Here is a 25,646-nt window from a genome sequence, read left to right as displayed (position 1 = left end):
TGCATTAAGCAGGGGTAAAAGTAGCAAAATTCACACTGGAGTGGTGCTGTGCCATGCACAATGGCTTCTTCACATGTGTGTTTGTGTGCGTCTTATGTGTATTGTGTCTTTTCTAAAGACTGTATTAAATTTGCACAGCCATTTTGAAAGGATGCCTGAAAGGGCAAGATTCTCACGGGATGTGTTTCACAGATTTAAAAGGCACAGCTATATAACATGGGGGAAAGATGCGCTGATTTTCCCATGTGTCAGAGCCCCACTAGCGACAGTGAAAATGGCAAGTGGGAAAGATTTTCTTCTCATTCCTTCTCAGCAGTTTCATGCAGAGCTCTATGGAATGTGAGCCCACAAGCAAGGAGGATATCTGAGGTAGAATTCTGAGCTGGAGGAGCATGGTGCATGTGACCTTAGAAGGCATGAAAGGGGCCGGCATTGTTTCGCAGCAGGTTAAGCCACTGCCTGCAAGGCCGGCATCCCATATGGGCACCATTTCTAGCCTCAGCTGCCTCCTTCCAATCCAGCTCCCTGCTAATGCACCTGGAAAAGCAGCAGAAGATGGCCCAAGTGCTTGGGCACCCGCCACCCATGTGGGAGACCTAGCTCAAGTTCCAGGCTCTTGGCTTCAGCCTGACCCAACTCCAGCTATTGCAGCCCTTTGGGGAGTGAACCAGCAGGTGGAAGATATCTCTCTCTCTCTCTCTCTCTCTCTCTCTCTCTCTTTCTCTCTGTGTGTGTGTGTCTCCTCTCTCTCTAACTCTGCCTTTCAAATAAATAAATCTTTTTTTTTTTTTCTTTTTTGACAGGCAGAGTGGACAGTGAGAGAGAGAGACAGAGAGAAAGGTCTTCCTTTGCCATTGGTTCACCCCTCCAATGGCCGCTGCGGCCGGTGCACCACGCTGATCCGATGGCAGGAGCCAGGTGCTTATCCTGGTCTCCCATGGGGTGCAGGGCCCAAGCACCTGGGCCATCCTCCACTGTACTCCCTGGCCACAGAGAGAGCTGGCCTGGAAGAGGGGCAACCGGGACACAATCCAGCGCCCGGACCGGGACTAGAACCCGGTGTGCCAGCGCCGCAAGGCGGAGGATTAGCCTAGTGAGCCACGGCGCCGGCCCAAATAAATAAATCTTTTAAAAAAAAAAACAAATTCTGGAAGCCTCTATGAACTATCCTCGTCAGTGAAAGGCCTCCACCCTGGCTGTCTGCCTTACCTTCGCTTTCTAATTATACAAGAGATCTTCAGAAAGTTTGTGGGAAATGCATGTTATGGGAAAAAAAAAAATACATGGACTTCAAAAAAATGTTTTGCAGTAAATAAATTTGTCTTTTAATTCGTCTTCCATGAACTATTTGAAGTCCTCTCATACTTCCCAGGCAGGCTTATTCTCCTCTCTAAACGATCTTTGTCCCACCTGGTCTCTTCTCCCTCTCTCCTGGCAAATTGGGACGGGCTGGCCCTGGCCACTGCTGAGTTGCTGCTGGAGGGAGAAGCTGCAGTGTGGTTTGCTGGATTTCCCTGTCTCTTCCCAGATTCTGGGTTTGCAGACTCCCCCAGCATGGTGTGACTGGCAGGCCTTGAGGAGCTGCTGTGTGGAGGACCCGTCCGCTGTCATGAACACGATCCTGGAAGCGCAGGTACTCTTCCTCGGTGGCATTTCGCTTCATCCTCATTCCCAGCGCTGCAGTTCCTTAGCTGGTTGTGTAGACCCCTTTCCACGGAGCAATGCCTATATTTTTTAATAACTGTACTACATTCTGTTTTCTTTGATTGTGAAATTCACCAACATACAGGTAAGTATAGACAATAATACGGCCGACGCTTTTGTGCTGTCACCCTTGCATGTGTGTCTAAGATTATCTACACTGGATACGTTAGGTGTGGAATGTAGACCTACAGTGGAATTGCTGTCACCAGGCGTGAGCAGCCTCAGCTTTACTAAGATGTTACCCAGTTGCTCTTCAAAAAGGTTGTCCCAGGTACAGAGATACTTCGCAAAGTTGATAGACAAAATGGAACTAAAAGATTTAGTTCTGCTGCAAAAAAAAAAATAATAATAATTCTGATATCCATGCATAAGAGGAGTCTTCCAATCATGGAAAATGTGTATTATGAAAAACATGCATGCATTTCATTTTTCCATGGATTTTTTTCAGTCCCCTCTTACCCTGCCTTTCACAGTTCCTGTTCCATATCTGTGACAGCTTTTTTATTGTCCATCTTTTCCTTTTTGTACCAATAGGATAGTGTCTTATTGTTGCTTTCATTTAAATTTCCATGATTACTAATGAATTTAAATACCGTTTCATGGGTGTTTTGGCCACTTAAATGCTAAATAGAATTTTACCTATCTTTTAAGTAGCTGATTCACCATAGTTCAAAATGCAGATGTTCATTCAAATATTTGCTCATTCAGGAAACATTCACTGAGTGCTAGGTATTTTCCAGTCTCTCTGCTGATAGTGAAACAGGGATAATTAATCTGGTCTTTGCCCAGTACTAGCTCACATTTTGGGGAGAGGAGTGATGTGAGACACGTCTGTAGGTGATTGCAGCATAGCAGGAGTCTTTAAAGGGTTCGTGGAAAATACGTATCATGAGATTTCAAAAGTTTTTTCCAAACTTTTAATTCCACTTTTCCATGAGTTTTTTGATATATCCTCATATATCAAGTGGATGGGAAAAGCCTAGATTGTGGGAGCCCAAGCCAGGCACCTAATAGAGCTGAGAAACGTTAAGGCAGCCCTGGCAGAGTGGTAGGGAGGGCATCCCACACAGTACCACCATGGATATTTAGACAAAGCCCTTGGAACTCCATTCTCTGAAACGTTAATCCAGAGTTCACAGATTAAGGATGGAGGATTGCAAATAGAGGGCATGGGTAGAGTCCAGCCCCCAGCATGTGCCAAAAATTTTTAATTAAAAAAATGTTTTTTTAATTTTTAAGTCTAGGTCTTCACATGTATGTGGCTACAATCAGCTGAGCAGATGCTGTTTTTTGTTTGTTTGTTTTTTGTTTAAAGATTATCTGAGGACTGGCACTGTGGCATAGTGGGTAAAGCCACCACCTGTAGTGCCAGCAGCCCATATGGGCACCAGTTCAAGTCTTGGCTGCTCCACTTCCAATCCAGCTCTCTTCTATGTCCTGGGAAAGCAATGGAAGATGGCCCAAGTGCTTGGGCCCCTGCACCCACATGAGAGACCCACAAGAAACTCCTGGCTCCTGGCTTCAGATCAGCCAGGCTCCAGCTGTTGCAGCTATTTGAGGAGTGAGGCAGCAGATGGAAGACTTCTCTCTGCGTCTGCCTCTCTGTAATTCCACCTTTCAAATAAATAAATAAATCTTGAAAAACAAAAAAAGGATTACTTGAAAGGTAGAGTTACAAAGAGGGAGAAACAGAGAGATCTTCTATCCACTGGTTCACTCCCCAAATAGCTGCTGAACCAGGCCAAAACCAGGAATTGGAATTCCATCCTGATCTCCCTGTGGGTGGCAGAGACCCAAGCGCTTGGACCATCTTGTGCTGCTTTCCTGGGCTCATAGGCAGGGAACTGGATTAGAAGCGGAACAGCCCAGGCTGGAACCAGCACTCCTGTGGGTTATAGTCAGCAGTTTAACCCACTGTGCCAAAATGCCAGCCTCACTCCTGGGTCTTTCCCACTTCCTTAGTACCTCCCACAGCTGACTGCAGCGTCAGTCTCCACGTCTTCTACTTGTCTTTGTTATGGTAGACCCAAGAGGAAAGTGATAATGACAGTAAGCCTGCTTCCATCGTTGTCATGCCTTGCGTTGCCACCGTACCCCTTTGAGTGTATGATCTCACTTTAATCCCAGAATGAAGTCCCGTCAGCACTTCCCAAACATCCCCGGGGCTTAGCAGACTCTGGACTGCTGAGAAAAACCAGGCCAAAGCCGATGAGTGACAAGGCCAGGAAATTAAAAAGACTGAAGATGAGTGTGTTTCCTTCCAGGACTATGAACTGTGTGAGGAGTGGGGCCACCTGTACCCCATTCCGAGAGAACATTTAATCAGCCTCCATCAGAAGCACCTTCTCCACCTTCTAGAACGAAGAGATCATGAAAAGGCTCTACAAGTAAGCCTCTAACTCTTCCCATTTTTCTTTTGGTGAGGGACAAGAGGATGAGGCAAATCAGAGGAGTTTTTTCGTGCTGAATCCCACGCAAAGTGTTCACAATCTCCTGCCAGCCCCTTTGTGTCCATTAGGAGCTAGCTATAGTGAACCTGAGCAGAAGGCACCAAGCCCTGCCCAAGGTGCCAGATGGTCCTGTCAAACCCACGGCTCATTTGTGAAGCCGCAGGGGTGGTGAAATGAGTATGGAGAAAGAGTTAGTCCAAAGTGAGAAAACCTAAATACACTCGCATATTGCCTACTGAAAGGGACATGTTCTGAGATAGGTGTCACTTGTGATTTGTTTGTTATTGAACATCAGAGTATACTTACACAAACTAAAAACAGCCACACTGTCAGTGGACTGTGCAATCTTACGGGACAACTGTCATAAATGTGATTCATTTTAGATCAAAATATCGTTAAGTAGTACATGTTTCTTTCCAAAGTTAAGGAAAGCCAGCCTAAAAATTCTTATAGAGGCCTCGCCTTCCTCTCCTACCCTTCTCCTCCAACAGCTCCTGCAGAGAATCCCTGACCCCACCATGTGCCTTGAAGTCACAGAGCAGTCCCTCGACCAGCACCCTAGCTTGGCCACTTCCCACTTCTTGGCCAACTACCTCACCACCCACTTCTATGGACAACTGACTGCCACGCGACACCGTGAAATCCAGGCGCTGTACATAGGCTCCAAGGTAAGGAGGAAAAAAGGGCAGTGGGAAAGCATGCCCCGGGGGGACTGGTGGCCCCGCTCTCACTTTACAGCATTCAGAGCTCTTCTGCCTGCCCCTGCCCTCCTCAGCCTGTGCCATACAGAATCTTCACCCTAGCAGGTCACCACGTGCTAGCTGAGTCTCTAGAAATGTGTCATTCTCTTACTGCCTGCCTCCAGGCTCAGTTGTTCCTGGTCCTCTGAAGTAGTCCTCAGGCTTCCTGGGGTGTCTGCTAGATCAGTGCTTCTCAGCTCTGACCGGATATGCCTAGAATTTTAAAAATGGCAGTAGTTCAGGGTGGCACTGTGGCATAGCTGGTAAAGAACCCAGCGTTCAGTGCCAGCATCCCATATAGGCGCCGGTTCAAGTCCCGGCTGCTCTACTTCCGATCCAGCTCTCTGCTATGGCTGGGAAAGCAGTAGAAGATGGCCCAAGTCCTTGGGCCCCTGCACCTGCATGGGAGACCCAGAGGGAGTGAACCAGCAGATGGAAGATCTCTCTCTGTCTCTGCCTCTGCCTCTCTGTAACTCTGCCTTTCAAATAATAAATGAATAAATCTTTAAAAATTAATTAATTAATTAAAAATGCCAGTAGTTGACCCCCTCCCAGCTCAGTCAAAACTGGTCTCAGAATAGGAACTGAGTATCTTCCAAAGGGATTCTGATGTGGGGAGTTAAAACTACTGCTTGATAAACTGGTCTGTGCTAATGGAAAGGAATTCTTTCTAGGTCATTAGATAAGGTTGGTCCTTCCTTCAATGTGTTACCTTGGAGACACTAACAGAAGAAATTAAGGGCTAGAGAAAGAAGTCCAGGGAAGGAAGATTGGGGAGAAACTGGGCTCTCTGACATTCTTCTCATTATTCTGATTGGCCATCATATATACTGCCCCACAAATAGAATTGAGTCCTGATAATGCAATGAGTAAAACCACAGGTATCTTTGCTAAGAGTTAAAACACATAAATAAAATATTCCTAAATAAGATACACCCTTTTTTTCCATTTGATGTGCTGTACCTAAGTGAGAGAATCCTTAAAAACTGGCAATGAGCTGAGCTAGTAAACATATTTCACTATGACCTCTAAAGAGAATTTTTTTTTTAAGATTTACTTATTTATTTGAAAGGCAGAAAGACAGAGAGAGAGAGAGAGAGGGAGGGAGGGAGGGAGGGAGGGAGGTCCAAATGGCCACAATGGCCAGGGCTGTGCCAGGCCAAAGCCAGGAGCCAGGGGCTTCTTGTGGGTCTCCCACATAGGTGCAGGGGCCCATCTTCTACTGCTTTCCCAGGCACATTAGCAGGGAGCTGGATTGGAAGTGAAGTGGCCAAGATTTAAATCAGTGTCCATATGAGATGCTGGCACTGCAGATGGAGACTTAACCTTCTACACCATAGCACCAGTCCCATAAAGAGAGTTTAGATTCATCATTTATCTGTGGGACAGAGGAGGTGCCAGGTTTGGGTATCCCACTGACATTACATCTGGTATTGCTCATTCTAAGTAAAGTTTCAAAAATAGAATGGTGCATTAAGATTCAGGCAGGGAGGCCAGCGCCGCAGCTCACTAGGCTAATCCTCTGCGGCACTGGCACCCCGGGTTCTAGTCCTCGTCAGGGTGCCGGATTCTGTCCTGGTCGCTCCCTTCCTGTCCAGCTCTCTGCTGTGGCCCGGGAGTGCAGTGGAGGATGGCCCAAGTACTTGGGCCCTGCACCTGCATGGGAGACCAGGAGAAGCACCTGGCTCCTGGCTTCGGATCAGCATGGTACGTCAGCCGCAGCACGCCGGCTGCAGTGGCCACTGAGGGGTGAACCAATGGAAAAAGGAAGACCTTTCTCTCTGTCTCTCTCTCTCAGTGTCCACTCTGCCTGTCCAGAAAAAAAAAAAAAAAAAAAAAAGATTCAGGCAGGGAGTTGGCTTGGTGGCACAGCAGATTAAGCTGCCATCTGCAGTGCTGGCAGGTGGGCGCTGCCAAGTCCCTGCTGCCTACTTCCAGTCCAGCTCCCTGTTAATGCACCTGGGAAAGCAGCAAAGGATGGCCAAGTCTTTGGGCCCCAGCACCCAAGGACTTGACCCTGATGAAGCTGCTGACACTTTGTGACCCAGCTCTGGTCGTTGCGGCCATATGGGGAGTGAACCAGTGGATGGAAGACCTCTCTCTGTCTTTCCCTATCTCTATAACTCTGCTTTTCAAATAAAATAAATAAATGTTTAAAAAAAAAAAAAAAGTAGAGGCAAGGTCAAGCAGAACTCAAGCACACCTGGAGGCTCTGGACCATGGGGAAGCAGACTACTGCCTGTGAACCAAATCTTGTCCTCAGCCTGTTTCCATAAGTCAAGTTTTAATGGGAACACAGGCACATCCGTTCTCTTACATATTTGCATGATTGCTTTCATGCTACACAGGCAAAGTTGAATACTTGCAATAGAGACCTTATGGGTCATAAAGTCTAAAAATATTTACTCTCTGACACTTCATAGGAAAAGCTTATGAACTCAGATTTCCTCTGAAATTTATGTATTATTTTCTTTTTTAAAAAATTTTCTGGGGCCAGTGCCGTGGCTCACTTGGCTAATCTTCCGCCTGCGGCGCCGGCATGTCATATGGGCGCCGGGTTCTAGTCCCGGTTGCTCCTCTTCCAGTCCAGCTCTCTGCTGTGGCCCGGGACGGCAGTTGAGGATGGCCCAAGTGTTTGGGCTCCTGTACCCGCATGGGAGACTAGGAAGAAGTACCTAGATCCTGGCTTCAGATCAGCATAGTTCTGACCGTAGTGGCCATCTGGGGGGTGAACCAATGGAGGGAGGACCTTTCTCTCTCTCTCTCTCACTGTCTATAACTCTACCTGTCAAATAAAAAGAAAGTTTAAAAAATTTTTTTCATTTACTCACTTTATCTGTTTGAAAGGCACAGAAACTGAAAGAAACAGAGAAATCGCCCATCTGTTGGGTCACTCCCCAGATTGCCCACAGGCAGCCAGGGCTGGGCCAGGCCAAAGCCAGGAGCTGGAGAATCAGTCCAGGTTCCCCATGTGGGTGGAAGGGACACAACTACTTGAGCCATCACCAGCTGCCTCCCATGGTGCACATTAGTAGGAAACTGGAATCAGCCACTGTTGGATTTGAGACCGAAACCCAGGCACTGCAGTACAGGATGTGGGCACCCCAGTATGTTACCTACCATGTCAATGTACTATTCTCTTTATGCATCTACCTCACACATAGGTTCTGCTGACCCTGCCTGAGCAGCACCAGGCCAGCTATTCCCACTTGTCCTCTAACCCCCTGCTCATGCTAGAGCAGCTGCTTATGAACATGAAAGTGGATTGGGCCACCGAGGCGGTGCAGACCCTGCACCAGCTGCTGACCGACCAGGACATCGGCTTCACCATGGATGAGGTCGACTCGCTGCTTTCCACATACGCAGGGAAGGCCCTGGACTTCCCATACTCTCTGAGGGAGAAACGATCAGGTACCTACCTGCCAGCTTCCTGGATGGGGATTCTACGTGGAAGAAGAAACACCGTTCTTAGTTTTAATTTCTTCCTCTCTTGTTTTCTTGGCTTGGTTGGGAATGAAAGGAATATGCCTCAGGGGAGACAGCTCTTTGTAATAGAGGGGAACTCTTGGTAGTGAAAGGAGGCCAACCAGAATTAAGGGCTGTTGGATGCCCACTGCATGCATGATAACGTGAAGGTTTGGGAAACAGTACATTCTGGGAGTGGGCTCTGGCCCTGATGAAGTGTCATTTCCTGCTGAGAGCTCGCCACATTCCCAGGACCCCATCAGACATCGCTTGTACATGAGCTGACCCAGCCTGTTTCAAAATGCAGGAAAGTAAATCAGAATGAGCTGATGAGCCCAGATACCCTTCTTCTTACTCCCTACCCTCCGGGGCGTCATTTAAATGTCTTCCAAGTCCCTTGACCTTTTTAGATAAAATCCTAACACTGCTTCATTATTTCATGCACCTAAACATGGTGTTTCTTTTTTTTTTTTTTTTAAGAATTTACAAAACATGCATGTTCTTAGCCTGGAAGTGCTTCTACTGTGCTCTTATGTGTAGTTGAATTGCCCACTAAAAATCAGCCAAGCCTATACAGCTTTGAGCCAAATGCTTAGTGCAGTGAATAAGGGCACCCATGGTAGGATGATGTTTTGTCAGCATCTTCCCTCCCTACAGATTCTGTGATTCACCTCCAGGAAATTGTCCATCAGGCTTCAGACCCTGAAACTCTGTCTAGATCATCGTCAGCAGAGTTCTCTCCTGCTACTGCTCCTGGTAAGAACTGGATTTGAGAAACAGCATTGTTCAGTTCACTTTCTAATTATTTTGCTTCTTTTTTCTTTTCCATTTACAACATTCTTATCAGTTGTGTTTCTTGATTTAGCTCAGCTTTGTATATCCCAGGAGATTCAACAGTCAACTGTCATTATTTGCAGTAATGCATCTATAAAATCTCTACAAACACTGAATTAACAAACCTTGAACTATTGCTTATAGAGGAAATATGTATACACACATACATTACTCACATAGATTATAATTTCCTAAGACTTATTTATTTGAAAGAGAGAGAGAGAGGAGAGACAGAAAGAGAGAGATCTTCCATTCACTAGTTCACTCTTCAAATGGCCTCAATGACCAGGCTATGCCAGTCCGAAGTCAAGAGCCAGGAGCTTCCTATGGGTCTCCTATGTGGATGCAGGGCCCAAGGACTGTAGCCATCCTCTGCTGCTTTCCCAGGTGCCTTAGTAGGGAGCTGGATCAGAAGTGGAGCAGCTGGGACTAGAACCATCATTCATTTGAGATGCCGGCAGCGCTGCAGGCCATGGCTTAACACACTATGCCACAGCACTGGCTCCCAGATATTAATCTTAAAAACAACTCACCCTAGCAGATTCTACAAGGATACTTCAAAATGTTCATGGAAAAATTGAATTAAAAGATAAGTTTATCTTTGGTGCCAAAAAGTTTTTGAAATCCACTCATAGTTTTTTCACAGTTCACATTGTTTGTGAACTTTTTGAAGACCTCACATATGAATGAATTTATAAATTTTTTGCATTGAAATAAACTTGTCTTTTAATTCCACTCTCCACAAATATTTTGAAGTATCCTTGTTTTTCTTTATTCTACAAAAGAGGAAGACATTTAGAAGTGACTCATGGGGTGAGTGTTTGGCACAGCAGTTACTTATACCACTTGGGATGCCTGCATCCCGAATCGAAGTGCTTGAGTTCAAGGCCCAGCTCCACTTCTGATTTCAGCTTCCTGCTGGTATGCACCCTGCAGAGCAGCAATAATGGCTCAACTGGTAGGATTTCTGCCACCCTTGTAGGGGCCCCAGATTGAATTCCTGGCTCCTGGCTTCATCTTGGTCCAGCCCCAGCTGTTGTGGGCATTTGGGGTGTGACCCAGTACATGGTCTCTGATATTCGTTCATTCATTCTCTCTCTCTCTCTCTCTCTCTTGCCTTTCAATAAAAAATAAATTCTTTAATTTTTTTTTAAAGTGACTTATGCAGTCTACTAATGATAACCTATTGTATTTAGCTCTCATTTTAATGCTCTTACTCACACAAGGTACACACTCCTTGAAGGCCTCAGCCAGGCCTTGGTCACCCTTTACAGCACCACCACCCCGTACATAGACACACACCCTTCTCCAGCCCCCTGCATGGTGGCCTTCCTTCAGGAGAAGCTCAACAAGTGTTTGTTTTGCCAAATGGTCAAGGGAGCAGGATTCTAGGTCCCCTTCTGGGTGTCGCTAAAAATCATTGCATTTTCAGTTCTCTTTTTCTGTGACAGCCAACACTGCTCTGCTAGATAACAAGAAAGTTCCCTAGATAACTTAAAGCAAAGACCATGGCATTCCCTGGTCATATGTTGGTAATTAGTCATGACTCATGGTAATCCACAGACCTGAGAGGAAGGCTTAAACCTGCAGGTTTATGAGTAGCTTCATGCTTCTGCGTCAGGCAGCCTGGACAGCTGTGGGTGTGTGTAACCTTTTAATTATTCTAATCATTATGGAAAATTTACAGTTTACAAGAGAATATAGTAACACCTCACATGGTTATTACCTAACTACAATAATTGTCATCTCATGATGACTGTTCTTGTTTCGTCTACATGCCTATCCTACTGGATTAGTTTGAAGCAAATCCCAGATATTATTTCATTTATAACTATTTTACTATAAATTTCTGTAAGTTAAGAACTTCCTTAAAATTGTAACACTATCATTATAACTAAAAACCAGTCAGTATTCAGGTTCCCCAGCTGTTTTATTAAGATTTTTTACAATTTTTTTTTCAAAATCGAGATCTAAATAATATCTGCACATGGCATTTGGCTGAGATATATCTTAAATCTCTTCTGGTGTCTTTTATCCCCCTCCACACACACACACCTGATTTTTATTTGTAGAGGAAGCCAGGTCATTTGCTCCACAGAGCGTCCCACTCACTGTTGCCGCCTGGTGGCCATCTGGGTCTCTGTCCTGTGAACTTCCAGTATGCTGCTGATCAGATCTAGAAACCTGATTTGTGTTGAGTGTATTTGAGAGGTGGCGTCCACTCCCACCAGGAGGCATGAGTTGCCTTCCAGTTATCGCTTTTGTAATTTAAACAGCCATTGATGATCATTACCTAGATCCAGTGCTTCAGTAGGGCATGATAAAGTGGTGAAATGCCATCACTCCCTCTTCATTTATGACTTGGAATACTGATCACCTTTGGTTCTGGCCTCTGGTTCCCAGCTGTCTCCATTGTGCGTTCCCCGAGTCCGAGGGAGAGGAGCCTTCCACAGAGTCAGCCTGCACTGGAATTTGTGCCCCCAGCAGTGCCCCCTGCCAGGCACCAGTGGGTACCAGATGACACTGAGAGCACCTGCATGGTCTGCCACAGGGAGCACTTCACCATGGTAAGCAGCCCCTGTCCCTAGCGCCCCTGCCCTCGGCCAGGAGCCTGAGTTTATTGTCACCGCCTGTCTCAAAAAGTGTAGTAATGTTTCCAGAACTGCCCTACCCAAGACTTAGGCTGATCTTTGACCTGAACAGAACACTTTCTGTGGGTTCAGACAGGTAATAGATACCCCTCGGATAGCCTTAAATTCTAAAGTCATTGCCATTCTCATGAGATAATGAGGGAAGAGGCAGGAGGCATCAGAGGGTTTTGTTTCTACCTCCTGTGTCTTCACAGTAAGGGAAATGAGCTGGCAGTGGTTGTGGGCGCTGGCTCAGGAGGTAGAGGACCTGGGTTCTAATCCTGGCTCTGCCTCCTAACAATAAAGTGACTATCAGCTGTTCCCTCTCATATGCTCATAGGTAAACTAGGAATGAAATGCATATTGTTTGTCTCATGAGCTATTATCAGTCATAAATGTTACCACAGTGCCTACCTGGCATATGAGCTTAGTGCTGATAAAAACAGTGGTGATGTAACTCCTCTGACCTGTTTCCTCCTCTTCTGTAAAAGAGGTGCAAGGTTTCTGTCACTGTCTCATGACAAAATGCGGCAGTACGTACAAAAAAGTGTTTTGCAGAAGGACACGTGCTCATCAGCAGCGGCAATACGATGTAGAAGTGTGATCTTCCCTGGCTGAGAAAGTCTCCTCTTCCCTACTGCTTTTCTTTTACTGCCTCCCTACATGATGGAGCTTGTCAGGAGTCACTGCAAAACTGTCTATGACTCGGCACTTTTGCCATCGCCCAAGAAATATCTTAAAGATGTCAGTGTCTTAAGGTTAAGGACCAGGTGTTCCTTTTCAATAAAGCCCCACGCAGTTGGTATTCTGAATAAGCCACAGTGGCTATACCAAGTGTACATGGATTGATGGTGGTGTCCTCACCGGCCTGCAGTCTCACCTTCTGTCCCTTCTCTTCCCCATGGCCTTCCTCAGTTTAACAGGCGGCACCACTGCCGCCGCTGTGGCCGGCTCGTGTGCAGCTCCTGCTCCACTAAGAAGATGGTGGTGGAAGGTTGCAGAGAGAACCCCGCCCGCGTGTGTGACCAGTGCTACAGCTACTTCCACAAAGAGTGAGTGTCCTGCAGCAGGGTGTCACTGTTGTTGACCCCTGCTGCCTGCCCTTACACTCCATTTCAAATGTGAAACACTCCCCACGTTGTGTAATCCAATATTCACACTGAATCACCATCAGCTCCACAGTGAACTGTTTGTAGACCAGCCTTGGGCAGAGAAACCACCAAGAGAGGAAGTAGGGGCAAGAGGAAGTGGTTATTCAAAGTTCTTATATGATGTTCCCTCTGAAACCAAGACACGTGGTTCTTCAGCCCTTCCCACAGCAGGGGTCATAGATCTGAGTTTGCCTGCTCACCTGTTTCCAGCCTCTCTCTCTTTATTTGTTCTCATCTGGACCCAGGGGACCAGTTCACCCCTACTGAGTGTTTGTACAACACTTGCATCAGCTCTAAGCTAGATAGTTGTCCTGGCTTATTAGCCACAATTAAAAGAGCCCTTATATTTCTCTGCAAAGGGTTCACCTAGGGGCACACTTCAGAAACTGCTCATTTCTCTGGCAAACAGAACAAGACCATTTTTGCTGGCTTAGTGTTGTACAGTTTTTCCTAAAGAGTGTAAATCCAGGATTCCTGGAGCATCTGGGAACATGAGCCAAAGCAACCATCCGAACACAGAATTGCTGATTCTCCATGTTTAATTAACAGACTTGAATAGATGCATGTTCATTTTTTAAAATTAATTTTTATTTTATTTGAAAGGCAAAAAGACAGAGATTAGAGATCTTCCATCTGCTGGTTCACTTCCCAAATGCCCACAAGAGCCAGGGTTGGGCCAGGCCAAAGCCAGGAGCCTGGAACTCAATCCAGGTCTCTCGCATGGATGGCAGGGACCCAGTGTTGCCCTTGATTTCTCAACAACGTTGCAGTGGATTCGTTTCTGAGAGGAGCAGCGTGGTGGGGGCAAGAGGCGCGGAGTCACCACACAGACCCCGGGAGTCGGGTGAAAGCAGGCTTGAGGCGAGCAGCCCGCAGACTCGTTTATTACAGTTGGAACCACATCTTATATAGTCAAGACCAGCCAATCTGGTCAAAGGGCGGTCCATGCCCCAACCAATCACAGCCTGTTGCCAGGCAGGCTCCATTGCCAGGTGGGTTTCAAAGCCATTCCTGGCTGGCGCCACGGCTCACTAGGTTAATCCTCCACCTTGCGGCGCCGGCACACCTGGTTCTAGTCCCGGTCGGGGCGCCGGATTCTGTCCCGGTTGCCCCTCTTCCAGGCCAGCTCTCTGCTGTGGCCAGGGAGTGCAGTGGAGGATGGCCCAAGTGCTAGGGCCCTGCACCCGATGGGAGACCAGGAGAAGCACCTGGCTCCTGCCATCGGATCAGCGCTATGCGCCAGCCGCAGTGCGCCGGCCGCAGCGGCCATTGGAGGGTGAACCAACGGCAAAGGAAGACCTTTCTCTCTGTCTCTCTCTCTCACTATCCACTCTGCCTGTCAAAAAAAAAAAAAAAAAAAAAAAAAAAACCAAAGCCATTCCTGAGTAACTGACACTCGCTTGCCAGTGGCCACCACATTTCCCCCTTTTCGTTTATTGGACCCTGCTGCCTCCTGGGATGCACATTAGCAGGAAACTGGATTAGACATGGAGTTGGGATTCAAACCCTGGCACTTTCATATGAGATGTGGACCTCACAAATAGTGTCTTCACCACTGTGCCAAACACCCCCCTCCCCAGATTTGTTTTAATCTGAACCTTTTTGGTCAACATTCATTATGATAATTACTGATCTCATAGAAAGGAAGACATATTGAGCCAACTCTACAGTTTCTATCACCTGGCACTCCACTGCCTCCCTCCCCGGGGCTGGGGACAGGGATTGCTGAGATTTGAAATGTGCGGTTCGTATTGATGGGGATTCTTTCAGCGACAATCATTCAACGATGACCACTTTATCCTCAAAGTACCCCCATCATAACAGGGAGACAGCCCACAAACAGACCACAAGGCCGTTGAAAAGGTACAGTGGTAGAGGCATACATGTTGTGGTCCAGTGATCAGGAGTTTCCTAAAGGGAAAACTCCTTTTGGAGGACTGGCTTTAGAAGATGAGGAGTTGATAGGAAAAGAGGACAAAAACAAGCATGGCCAGAGGTGGGAGGAACAACTGCAAAGATAGGGACAGGAAAGATGTGGGCTGTCTGAGGGACTATGAATAGACCAAGGGTCTGTCCAGCATACCCTGGACCCAGCTGCTGGTGACTAAGCCAGGAGGATCGGGGCAGTGGCACAAAGGCTTGGGGCTTGCTCTGGTGTCAGGAGGTGGGGTTAACCAGCAGGCGCCTGATGCAGGTAAGAGGCCTGGGCTCTGGCTTGTGGCACTGGGGCTTAGTGCATGGTGGTGTCAGCTGAAGTTGACCACAGCCCATGGAGAGTAGGTCAGGGGTTTAGAGTTTGAGTACAGATCATGGGTGACAGGAGATAGGCTCAAGAGATAATGGGGCTAAGTTATAAAAGGCTTTGTCTGCTGAACTGTGTGAATGTGGGATATCGTTACCCTGAGGAGCTACCAAGGGATTTTAAGCAAGAGCAGAACATGGCCTGATTGGCATTTTTTTAAAGTTTGGTGCAGCTGCAGAGTAGAGCTGTTGACAGGAGACAAGTTGGGAAGCTAGTGCCTCCTCTAGCAGTAATGATGGTGGCTCTCCCTGAGGCAGGGATGAAGCAACATGGGACATTAGGAGAGGGAAGGGGCAGGACGTGGTGAGAGAAAAGAATCACAAATGACCCCTGATACTTGACTCAGATAACAGAGTGGATGTCGAGGCTGCATGCTAAGCCCGAAACAAAAAAAGGAGACGTGATCGAAGCATTCATTTTTCTTTCTATTTCCAGCGCACCAGAAGAGAATCCAGGCCAATCCGAAGGTGAGGCTGAATCTCATTCTCTCTGACTCTTTATGGGAAAGGTCCTGCCCGTGGGCCATATAAGGCCTGCAAAATTATTTGGTCTGGCCCTCCAAAGCAACTGCAGATGGAACTCAAAATTCAATAAAGGTCCATACAGCAGGCTCATTTTGAAGCTGATGATTGTGTATGGCTTACAAATGATGTTGTAAATGTCCAAATGGCCCTAGGCAGACAAAAGGCTCCACACCCCTGGTTATACGTTCAGGTCAGCTCTGCCTTCAGTGTATCAACTACAGCGGACACACTGCGTTTCACCTCTATCTACCTTGCTTGCCAAAAAATTCTCAGCCTTTCTATCAGCCTGTTTCCTCTCACAGTCATCCTATTAAGCTATCACATGGACCCGTTTGCTTCCAGCATCAAGAAGACCAGCAACCAAAGAGTTTGGTCCTTAGCTTTTAGTAGACTGTTCCTCTTTGTATCCCCTCCGTTCCTCTTCCCCACCATCCTACATCGCTTCCCTTAGGGCATCATGGGTAACAGTTTGGCCTGTATCCTTCTGCTGCAGGTTAGTTTCTAGGCGTGTTCAATGGCCCTGCCATCCATTTGGGAAGCCTGCACTTTTCAGGGGTCTCAGGTAAAGCAACGGGGTTGTGTGACAAACACTAGCACTCATCCCAGCTGTATGCCTGAGGATTTGCAGCACTTAGTGGAGCCTCCTAAAGGAAATAAGAGGGACCAAGGACAGAGAAAGGGGCCCTCCGGTAGCAGGGAAGCATCTGTCTGCAACTCACACCAGCCCACTGCTCGAGACCAGGTTGAGCTGCCCGTCAGTGACTGATGTGTGAATGGCAGTTCTGTTGTCTTCTCAGCATCAGACAGCTCCACGAGTGAAAGCCCACCATACTCGGCTGTGGTGAGGGTCCCCAAGGCAGCTGAGGTGGAGTGGATTCTGAATCTGAGTGAAGAGGAAAACGAGCTGGTGCGGAGTGAATTTTACTATGAGCAGGTAATTGCTTTAACAGTCATTGCCATCTCTTCATGCTGTGTAACAGGAGAGACAGAGGTGGGGGCGGTGGGGACAGCCTGGCCTCCACCTGCTTATAGCGCCATAACGTGGGAACTGAGAGTGGGCCAGGGAAGGCCAAGAACAGGAGCACGTAGGGAAAGGCCTAAGTGGAGATCAGGAAAGGCTTCATGGACCAGGCAGCACTGAAGGCTTGGAAGAGTAGCAGACACCTAGAAGGAGAGGTTTAGGGTTTGTGAGGAGTGTGAAGAGAGGGGAAGAACAGAAAGTACAAAGCTAAAACGTCTGAGCAAAAACAGTGTGCAAAATTGCAGGACAGGAAGCAGGTGTTTAACTTAGCAGTTAAGACCCAGATAAGGGGCTGTAGTGTGGCATAGTGAGTTAAGCTATCACCTATAGCGCCAGCATCCCATATGGGAGCCAGTTCAAGTCCTAGCTGCTCTACTTCTGATCCAGCTCTCTGCTAAGGCCTGGGAATGCAGTGGGAGATGGCCCAAGTGCTTGGGCTTCTGCACCTGCATGGGAGACCCAGAAGAAGCTCCTGGCTCCTGGCTTCGGACTGGCACAGCCCAAGCCATTGTGGCCATTTGGGGAGTGAACCAGCAGATGAGAGACTTCTCTCTCTCTGCCTCTGCCTCTCTTTACTTTGACCTTTCAAGTAAATAAATAATTACTAAAAAAAAAAAAAAAAGACCCAGTGAAGATACTCACATCCCATATCAGAATGCCTGAGCTTGAGTCCCAGCTACAGCCCTGACTCCCGCTTCCTCGCAGTGCAGACCTTGAGAGGCAGTGCTGATGGCCCAAGCTGCCACCCATGTAGGAGACCTGGATTTGGGGTTTTCTGGCTCTGGCTCTAGTCCATCCCCAGCACTAGCCATTGTGGACATTTGAGGGATGAACTAGTAGATTGGACTAACTCTCTCCCTCTCTGTCTCTCTTAAAAAAAAAAAAAAAAACAGGGCATGATTGAGGAATGAGGCAATGAGGCCTTGTTTAAGATGGAGGAATAGTAGAAAGCAGGATTGAGGAAGCCTGCTGGTCTGTTGGGCCTTGAATTTTGCAGTAGGGAACATCGGCTTGGTAAGTGTCCAGGACCTGCGAAAGGGTTTCCCAGCATGCTTTTGGAAGAGTGATTCAGCAGCAATGTGTCTGGAGCCTGAAGCAAGAGTCCTCCAGGTGGTCAGATGAGCAAGGGGCCTGTTACAATCCACACTAGCAACAAGGGGAACTTGTCTAGGGGAGCAGTAGACCATAGAAAGGAGGAGACCTGTGGACATTCTCAAAATGTTAGGAGCATTTGGTCATGGCAACGTTCCTCCCAGTTACATGACAAACCCAGCAGCCAGAGCTCTGGCAGTGCCCCTGACGCTTGTTTAATTCCACTTCTGCTCACCGTGGAATTTGTGGCTCCTTCCTCCAGTCTCTTTCCAGTCTCTTGAAACAGGAAGGACAATTCCTACTGCCCAGCTGCGTTCACCCAGAATGCTTTGGTCCCTGAAGTCAGTGTGTGGTTTTCCCTCCTTCTACCACGGCCAGGCCCCCAGCGCCTCCCTGTGCATTGCCATCCTGAACCTGCACCGGGACAGCATCGCGTGCGGTCACCAGCTGATTGAGCACTGCTGCAGACTGTCCAAGGGTCTCAGCAACCCAGAAGTGGACGCGGGGCTGCTCACAGACATCATGAAGCAGCTGCTCTTCAGTGCCAAGATGATGTTCGTCAAGGCCGGCCGGAGCCAGGACTTGGCCCTGTGTGACAGGTGCATTTCTGTGGTTGTGATTTCTGTCCAGTGCTCTTCCTGACCCCACTCTGATTGTTCAGCTTCCCCGCCTGACATAGCGTGCTGCAAAAGTTTTGTGTGACAGTTTGATGTTGGTGGCACGCTGTGACCGGATCACAAAAGGGATCCTCCACACCCTGTCTTGACGGTCCGTGTCCTCTTTCCCAGGGTCTGTCCTTGGGGCAGACTCCCTGTAGCTGTACCCTGTCAGAAAGACAGACCTTGGTTAGTTTGAAATTAGAATCAATTTAGGGAAGTGCCTCTAGTGTCTGTAGAACTTTCTGGCTTTTAAAGAAAATGTATCCTCCCAAAATGCCCAGTAATTAATTTTGTAGGAACTCTACTCCAGCGTGGCCTTGGCCCCAGGGAATTCTGGATAATAAATCTATAAAAGCACCTTTGGGAATGGTCTGTCCCCTGGTCCAGGTAGGAATCTGGGTCATAAAGTGGAAGCACCTGTGAGAAAGGCATGATTTAGGCCTCCTGCAGGTTCCTACGCAACACCATTCATTAACTTAGCAATGAAAACTCCCAGTTCCCTGCTAATCCACCCAGATTCGTGACTCAGGTTATGTGTCCCCATCTCTCAGTACTAACCAGATTTAGGAGCAGGGAGCGTAATTGTCTTTGAAGTGTAAATGCCTACCTTGGGAGTTGCTTACAAACTCACTAGGCAGCCGGCAGTGCGGAGAACCCCGAGGCCTAATTCTGAAATCTTGGAGAAGTCTGTTAACCCCTCTGGATCTGTTTCCTCCTCTGTAAAATGGAGATTAAAAATAATGGAGGCCTAATTCTGAAATCTTGGAGAAGTCTGTTAACCCCTCTGGATCTGTTTCCTCCTCTGTAAAATGGAGATTAAAAATAATGGGCCGTGGTAAAGATGAAATGAGATCATCCAGACAAAGAGCTGAGAACTGAGTCTGGGACGTACTGTGCATGCCCAAAGTATTAGTGATTTTTTTTTTACTAACAAAAGCAAGAAGTCAGGAAAGCGGGACATGGCATGGGAAGTGGAAGGCAATGAAAAGGAGCCAAAACTGCTCTTTTGTGTCTTTTGTGAAAAATGAAAAAATAGGTATATGTTAAGTCAGGTTTTCTAAATAACCATGAGAAGAACCAAAAATCTACTAGAAAGAAGTGGAAGGAGGGGAGAAAAATAAAAACTTGACAATCTAGTAAGAGATAGAAAGCAAAGGAAACATGAGAAAAGATTTAAGGCAAAAGTAAAAATATATCCAAGCATACTCCAAATGTCAACCATGTAAATCAGCTAAAAAATCTATTTATTAAAAGAAAAGGGTGCTCAGATTGGGGAGAACACAGTTTAACATCAAGTCCAGTACCTTCCTTCAAATTCTAATACACAGAGAAGAAATACTGGCTGCAGGCCACAGATGGCAGAAATGAGGGCTATTAGCACTTCAGTAGGATTCTCACCCACGACAGTTGTCCTGGTTTTTTGACAGTTGACAGCAGCAGTTCCGCATTACACATTCTTTCTCTCCATCCTGGCATTTACATAAACTCACACCCCCTCCTTTCCTCTTTCTGTCACTCTACCTTTCAAATAAATAAATAACCACTAAGGTACATGACCCCTTTCCAGGGATATCAGTGGACAAGTCGGGATCCACAGGGGCTTTTGCTGCAATTATCAGACAACATCAGGAACCTTGGTTGAAGGCTTGTTTCAGAAAACACCAGGCAGAATTACCCAGCCCTCTGGGTGCTCTGTCTTGGTGAGTTTTTACAGTCATCAGGTGTCAGGAGTGTGATCACAGAAGGCAGTCCTAGCGGGTTGTAACGAAGACCAGTGCTTAGCCCAGGGAGAGGAGGTCAAGTTCAAGAGACTAGAATCTGAGCAAAGGCCCAGGATATCCCTGCCCCACAGCATCCCCCTGGACCTCTGTACCAACCAGAAATAGAGGCCATCAGTACCGAATCTGTGCTCTCTCAAGCAAGCAGGGTCCCAAAGGACCAGAAAGCAAATGGTTAACATGTGAGTTCCCAGTACTGACCTTAGAGGCCTTCAAATAGAAGCCCTGCTCAGGGCACCCCTACACCAAACAGTAATCTAACCATTAACGAATGCCAAAAACATTCCAGCCACTCTCCAGAGCACTTACACTTGGGTTATTTCATTTTATCCTTGATATTCCCTGTTGTTATATTCATTTTTAAAAGATGAGTACGGGGAGACAGACACTACCTTGCCCTAGGTCATAGCTGCTGAGTGACGGAGCTGGGAGTCAGGAGTCATGACTTCAGAGCCTTCACCCGCAGTGTGTGCCATGCACCTGTCAGTTCTCCCGGTCACCCTTCACATGGGAAATGAAATGGGAAACCTTCAAGCAGCAACCCAGTGATGCCTCGTTGCCCTTTCGCCCCCTGTAGCTACATCAGCAAGGTTGACGTGCTCAGTATCTTAGTTGCTGCTGCCTATCGCTACGTGCCATCTCTGGAGCAGATCTTGCAGCCGGCTGCGGTAACCAGGCTAAGGAACCAGCTTCTGGAGGCTGAGTACTACCAACTGGGCGTTGAGGTGAGGCAAAGACAAAAGTTGCTTCTGCCCTCTGCAGGAAGTTGCCCTTGGTTAGCCTTGCAAACAGATATTGCCATGTCTCACAGGCCTGACCATGGGGAGGTATCTGGGGCATAACCAGTGTGCCGGGCCGGGTCGGGGGGAGCCTTGAGGGAAGACAGGAAGGTGATTGGCAGCAAGGGGATAGGCTATACCTTGGGACTCCCAGGCCTGGATGTAAATGCATTTTGCTAAAGCGAGTCATTTTTCCTCCAGGTCTCCACAAAAACAGGGCTTGATTCCACGGGAGCGTGGCATGCCTGGGGCATGGCATGCCTCAAAGCCGGGAACCTCGCCGCTGCACGGGAGAAGTTCAGTCGCTGTCTGAAGCCCCCTTTTGACCTCAATCAGCTGAGTCATGGCTCAAGGCTGGTACAGGATGTGGTTGAGTACCTGGAGTCCACAGTGAGGCCACTCATAGCCCTGGTAAGAGCAGAGCCGGCAGGATGCCCAGCTCTGGGAGAGAGACCCAGGAACAGTAATGACCTGGGGAGAGGATCAGTTTACACCCAGCACACAGTGCTGGTCCTGGCTCACAGCTGCCAGGCTTCCATTTTGTCTTTTCTCATTATATACAGCTAGAGAAGTAGCTGTATGTGGTTAGATAAGTAATGAAGTCAAATTGAAAACCAAAAAAGAAGTGACAAAAAACATTTTTAGAAAGATGAAAATCACATACGCACAGTCCCATACCCAGACTAATCAGTACTAGGATTTTGATGAATTTTCTGTGTTAGGATTTTGAATGAGATTAGAGCTACACTGGGTTATAGCATGCAGGATTCTGTAGCTCTGCCTGTTTTCCCGTCCTCGGCACAGGGCTGTGAGCGCCTGTGCACACCGTTAGATTTCTCTGGAAGTGGCTGCTGAAAGCTAAGTTCCCTTTTGCTCTCTGCCGTCCCCTCAGCAAGACGACGACTACTTTGCCACCTTGAGGGAGCTGGAGGCCACCCTTCGGACCCAGAGCCTCTCCCTGGAGGTGATTCCTGAGGGGAAGCTCATGAACAACACCTACTACCAAGAATGCCTCTTCTACCTGCACAACTACAGCACCCACCTGGCCATCATCAGCTTCTACATGAGGCACAGCTGCCTGCGAGAAGCCCTGTTGCACCTGCTCAACAAGGTGGGCCCCTCCCCGCCATGCGCCCGGCGCACTCACCTGTTCTGCGCTCCGGGGGCTGGGAACCCCCTCAACCCTAACCCAGTGTGAGGCCGTGAGAACAGCTCTGGCAGAGTCGGGTCACAGTGGAAAACTGCCCACACAACTGTTATCCAATGAGTGTGAAGTCTTGACCTTGATCCCAGATCCCCTCCCTGGCTGGCAAGGGGAAACGTCATCCTTTCTCTCATAACACAGAGCAGAACAGAGTACAGATTGAGTCGCCCTGATCTGAACTGCTTGGGACCAGGAGTGTTGTGGGTTTTGGAAATGTTTGCATAGACCTCCTCGGTTGAACATCCCTCATCTAGAAATCTGATCTGAAATGCTCCAAAATTCAGTCTTCAACCGTTGATGTCAGTAGTAGTCAAGAGTGTGTTCTCTGCAATCCGGTGTGGCATCTGTGCCTTCTGTAGACTCAGGTGTGTAGCATAACCTTGTGTGACCACACTGTATTTCACTTGGCCAGGGATGGCGTCCAGAGTCATTACCTCAGGGCTGGAAAGTACCCAAGGCACAGATCTCACATTGGAGCCCCATAGATATGACGAAAGGAAAACATGCACTATTTTTTTCCTCTCACATCCTCTGCCATCCCACGGGAGGCAGACACCACTAACGTTCTTGAGAGCCACTGGTGAGCAGTCAGGACTCTGTTTCGCAGTGACCCTGGCCTTTCCATTTTTACCTGAAGGTCCCATAACTTCCTGAGAAATTGGCTCATGCATATAAGATCTCATAGAAAACAGCAAGGAACTGCAGGTAAACTCGTATCATTCAGATGCCCTGAATCAAAACAGCAGCCATCAAAAGTTTACAGACTGACCTTACAAAGGGACTTCAGAAATACTTGTGGAAAATGGAATGAAAAGATTATTTGGACACACAAAAACATTTGAAATCTGTGCAAATGTGGGCTCTTCAAAAAGTTCATGGAAATGCATATTATAAAACAGGTGTGCATTGATTTTCAATTATATTTTTACACCAAAATGAACATCTTTTAGTTGTATTTTCCAAGAACTTTTTGTGATACCCACCTGTCTTGTAGGACTGCTCCAAGTGAAATCAACAGCTCTCAGATTCGTGGTAACCGTCCCCCTCCAAGTCAATGAATGCCCAGCTGCCTTCTCTTAGCTGCTAGCCAGCTCTCAAGAACACTATGGAAGCCGTGTTGTTTGGAGTTTAATTACGAACATACATCCTCTTCCTCAGTTTCTGAATGAGTTTAGAAGTAAAGATACCCCCTCAAACACAAATTGAGAAGGGAAATCGCCCAGTCCTTTCTCTCTGGCACCTGCCATGCAGTGCTAAGCTGCTTACTTGCTTATCTTGGTAGAAGCTGACAACAGCATTTCCCCTGCTTTGCTTTGGCCAGAGCTAGGAATGAAGCCTTCCTTTTATCTCCTGTAATCACAGCTACCCTTGAACTGAAGTATCTTACCTTTATTCTCAAACAGGTAGACACAGGAATAAAAACATCGTAAAAACTGCACCTGCTTGCCAAGGGCGTGGAAGGTGCTCTGGAGCCAGCCTTTTCCCTCTGTGTATTGCCTCTTGGCCCACACTTTCTAACACGTGAATACACTCATGTTCTTCCCCTCCCTCAGAGACCTGCAGTGGATCCCCATGGCCACAGCACAAAGTCCATATTCCTAAACTCACTACAGTGCTGTCCCTTGTTTCTCCACTTTATCTTCACTGCAAATCCTAAATTCCAGGCTCATCCAATTACTTCACTTTTCTGATTGTGCCATGCAGTATCTTATCTCCGCATGTCTTCATGGGCTCTCTTGCCTATCCAGATTTCTCTACATCTCCTGGTTTTCTTGGAAAACTCCTGTTTGACCCCTTCTCAGATCCTTTAATTCAGTCTCTGTTGAACTTTCACAGAACAATGGGATAGCAGTAATCATGTCTTCCTGTGCACTGCCTTTGTATCTGTTACTGTATTTGGCCCACTGTGTAAGGACTGTAGCTATTCGTTCATGATTGAGTCTTCCCAGCTGGACCAGGGAAGGCCCTCATGTGATCCACATGTGTGTCGAGGCCCCTGGCCTGGCCCCAGTTATGAATGACCGAGCAGCTTGATGCGTGGATGAAATGGAAGTTCTTAAGGTGCTACTGTCTGAGGACTTGTGCCTTTCCTGCTTAGTTGATGCCCCTGTTCCTTAAAGTGTGGCCTGCAATGCTCAGCTTAGATCTGAGCTTCTCAGGGAGGAGTAGCCAACATCAGGGAAGAGACATGACCCTCACCCGCTGTGGATGTTGACAAAGCCCAGACCTGCCCACTTCTAAACAGCTCCGCAAGCCCCGTGCTGCTCGGCCGGCATGGTGTACTGCCGTTGAGTCAAGTCACCCTGTAGTCTCCAGTAGTTCCTCCTGTCCTTAAAAGCCTAAATGCCAAGCTGATTTCTCTTTCTTTGCTGTGACTATGGATTAGGAATTATGACTCAGGGTCTCTGAACCACAAGTGGGCCTCAGAAGCAGAAAGGCTAATGTGTGCACAGTTTCCTGAGGGGCTGGTCTGGAGTGTTCATCATTATCCATTTGGCTCACAAATATTTCTTAAATAGCCAGGGACTATTCTGGGCAATAGGAAGGCATACAGCACTGGGGGCAGGGCAGGGGGCATGCAAAATTTTAAAAATCTTTCAAAAGGTTTGTGGAAGATGGAATTAAATGATGTGGGTTTTTTTAAAGATTATTTATTTGAAAGTCACAATTAGAGAGAGGAAGAGACAGAATCTTCCACCCACTGGTTTACTCCCCAGGTAGCTACAATAGCCAGGGCTGGGCCAAGCTGAAGCCAGGAGCCAGGAACTTCCTCCAGGTCTCCCATGTGGGTAGCAGAGTCCCAAGCACTTTGGCCATGTTCCGCTGCTTTTCCCAGGCCATTAGCAGGGTGCTGGATAGAAAGTAGAGCAGCTGGGACATGAACAGGTGCCCATACAGGATGCCAGCATTGCAGGTGGCACCTTTACCCCCTACACCACAATGCCAGCCTCAAAGACATGAGTTTGAAATTCATGTCTGCTTCTTTCATCATGAACTTTCATCATGAACTTTTTAAAACTCCTTGTATGCCTCAACTTTTTGCACTCAAACAGATTTATCTTTTAATTCCATATTCCACAAAGCTTTTGAGGCATGCTCATAGCTGCCCTCATGAAGCTCCCAGTATGGTAGGGAGAAAGACACTAAATGAGGTAAATAGAGTATACCGTGTAGCTGGTGAGTAATAAGACGAAAATAAAGTGAAGGCAAAGGCAAGGATGGCTTGTGAAATTATTGATGGAGAACTCGGCGAAGGCGACACCAGAGTGAAGAGTGATGGCTGTGAGGACTGAGTCATACAGGCAGGTGGAGC

At 47.5% G+C, this 25,646-nt stretch overlaps 1 protein-coding gene and 1 long non-coding RNA gene across 7 annotated transcripts in view; one reads left to right on the top strand and one right to left on the bottom strand.

Moving 5' to 3' along the window:
- ZFYVE26 (zinc finger FYVE-type containing 26) overlaps positions 1-25,646 on the top strand; it is a 76,739-nt gene that overhangs the window by 39,179 nt on the left and 11,914 nt on the right. For 4 of the 6 annotated variants that reach the window (XM_017349400.4, XM_002719561.6, XM_070065134.2 and 1 more), the window contains 13 exons: positions 1,529-1,633; positions 3,969-4,091; positions 4,646-4,822; positions 8,059-8,305; positions 9,017-9,115; positions 11,597-11,760; positions 12,739-12,875; positions 15,712-15,743; positions 16,598-16,734; positions 18,292-18,512; positions 20,928-21,075; positions 21,331-21,540; positions 22,022-22,240. In XM_017349400.4, coding sequence (XP_017204889.3) covers positions 1,529-1,633; positions 3,969-4,091; positions 4,646-4,822; positions 8,059-8,305; positions 9,017-9,115; positions 11,597-11,760; positions 12,739-12,875; positions 15,712-15,743; positions 16,598-16,734; positions 18,292-18,512; positions 20,928-21,075; positions 21,331-21,540; positions 22,022-22,240 — 2,019 coding nt within the window. The remainder of the gene's footprint in view (positions 1-1,528; positions 1,634-3,968; positions 4,092-4,645; positions 4,823-8,058; positions 8,306-9,016; positions 9,116-11,596; positions 11,761-12,738; positions 12,876-15,711; positions 15,744-16,597; positions 16,735-18,291; positions 18,513-20,927; positions 21,076-21,330; positions 21,541-22,021; positions 22,241-25,646) is intronic. The other 2 variants (XR_016226489.1, XR_016226490.1) reach the window with 1 other exon arrangement.
- LOC138847198 (uncharacterized) lies at positions 18,615-19,291 on the bottom strand. The gene is made up of 3 exons (XR_011384873.2): positions 19,180-19,291; positions 18,931-18,989; positions 18,615-18,737 (listed from the first exon to the last, which is right to left on the bottom strand). It is a non-coding gene; the product is annotated as an uncharacterized LOC138847198 (long non-coding RNA).

This window comes from Oryctolagus cuniculus, chromosome 20, assembly GCF_051225735.1.
Source record: "Oryctolagus cuniculus isolate XC-2025 breed Fujian yellow rabbit chromosome 20, ASM5122573v1, whole genome shotgun sequence".
In the NCBI taxonomy this organism is placed as follows: Eukaryota; Metazoa; Chordata; class Mammalia; order Lagomorpha; family Leporidae; genus Oryctolagus; species Oryctolagus cuniculus.
The sequence above is the reverse complement of the archived record's forward strand: the minus strand, read 5'-3'. Positions and strand labels throughout refer to the sequence as shown.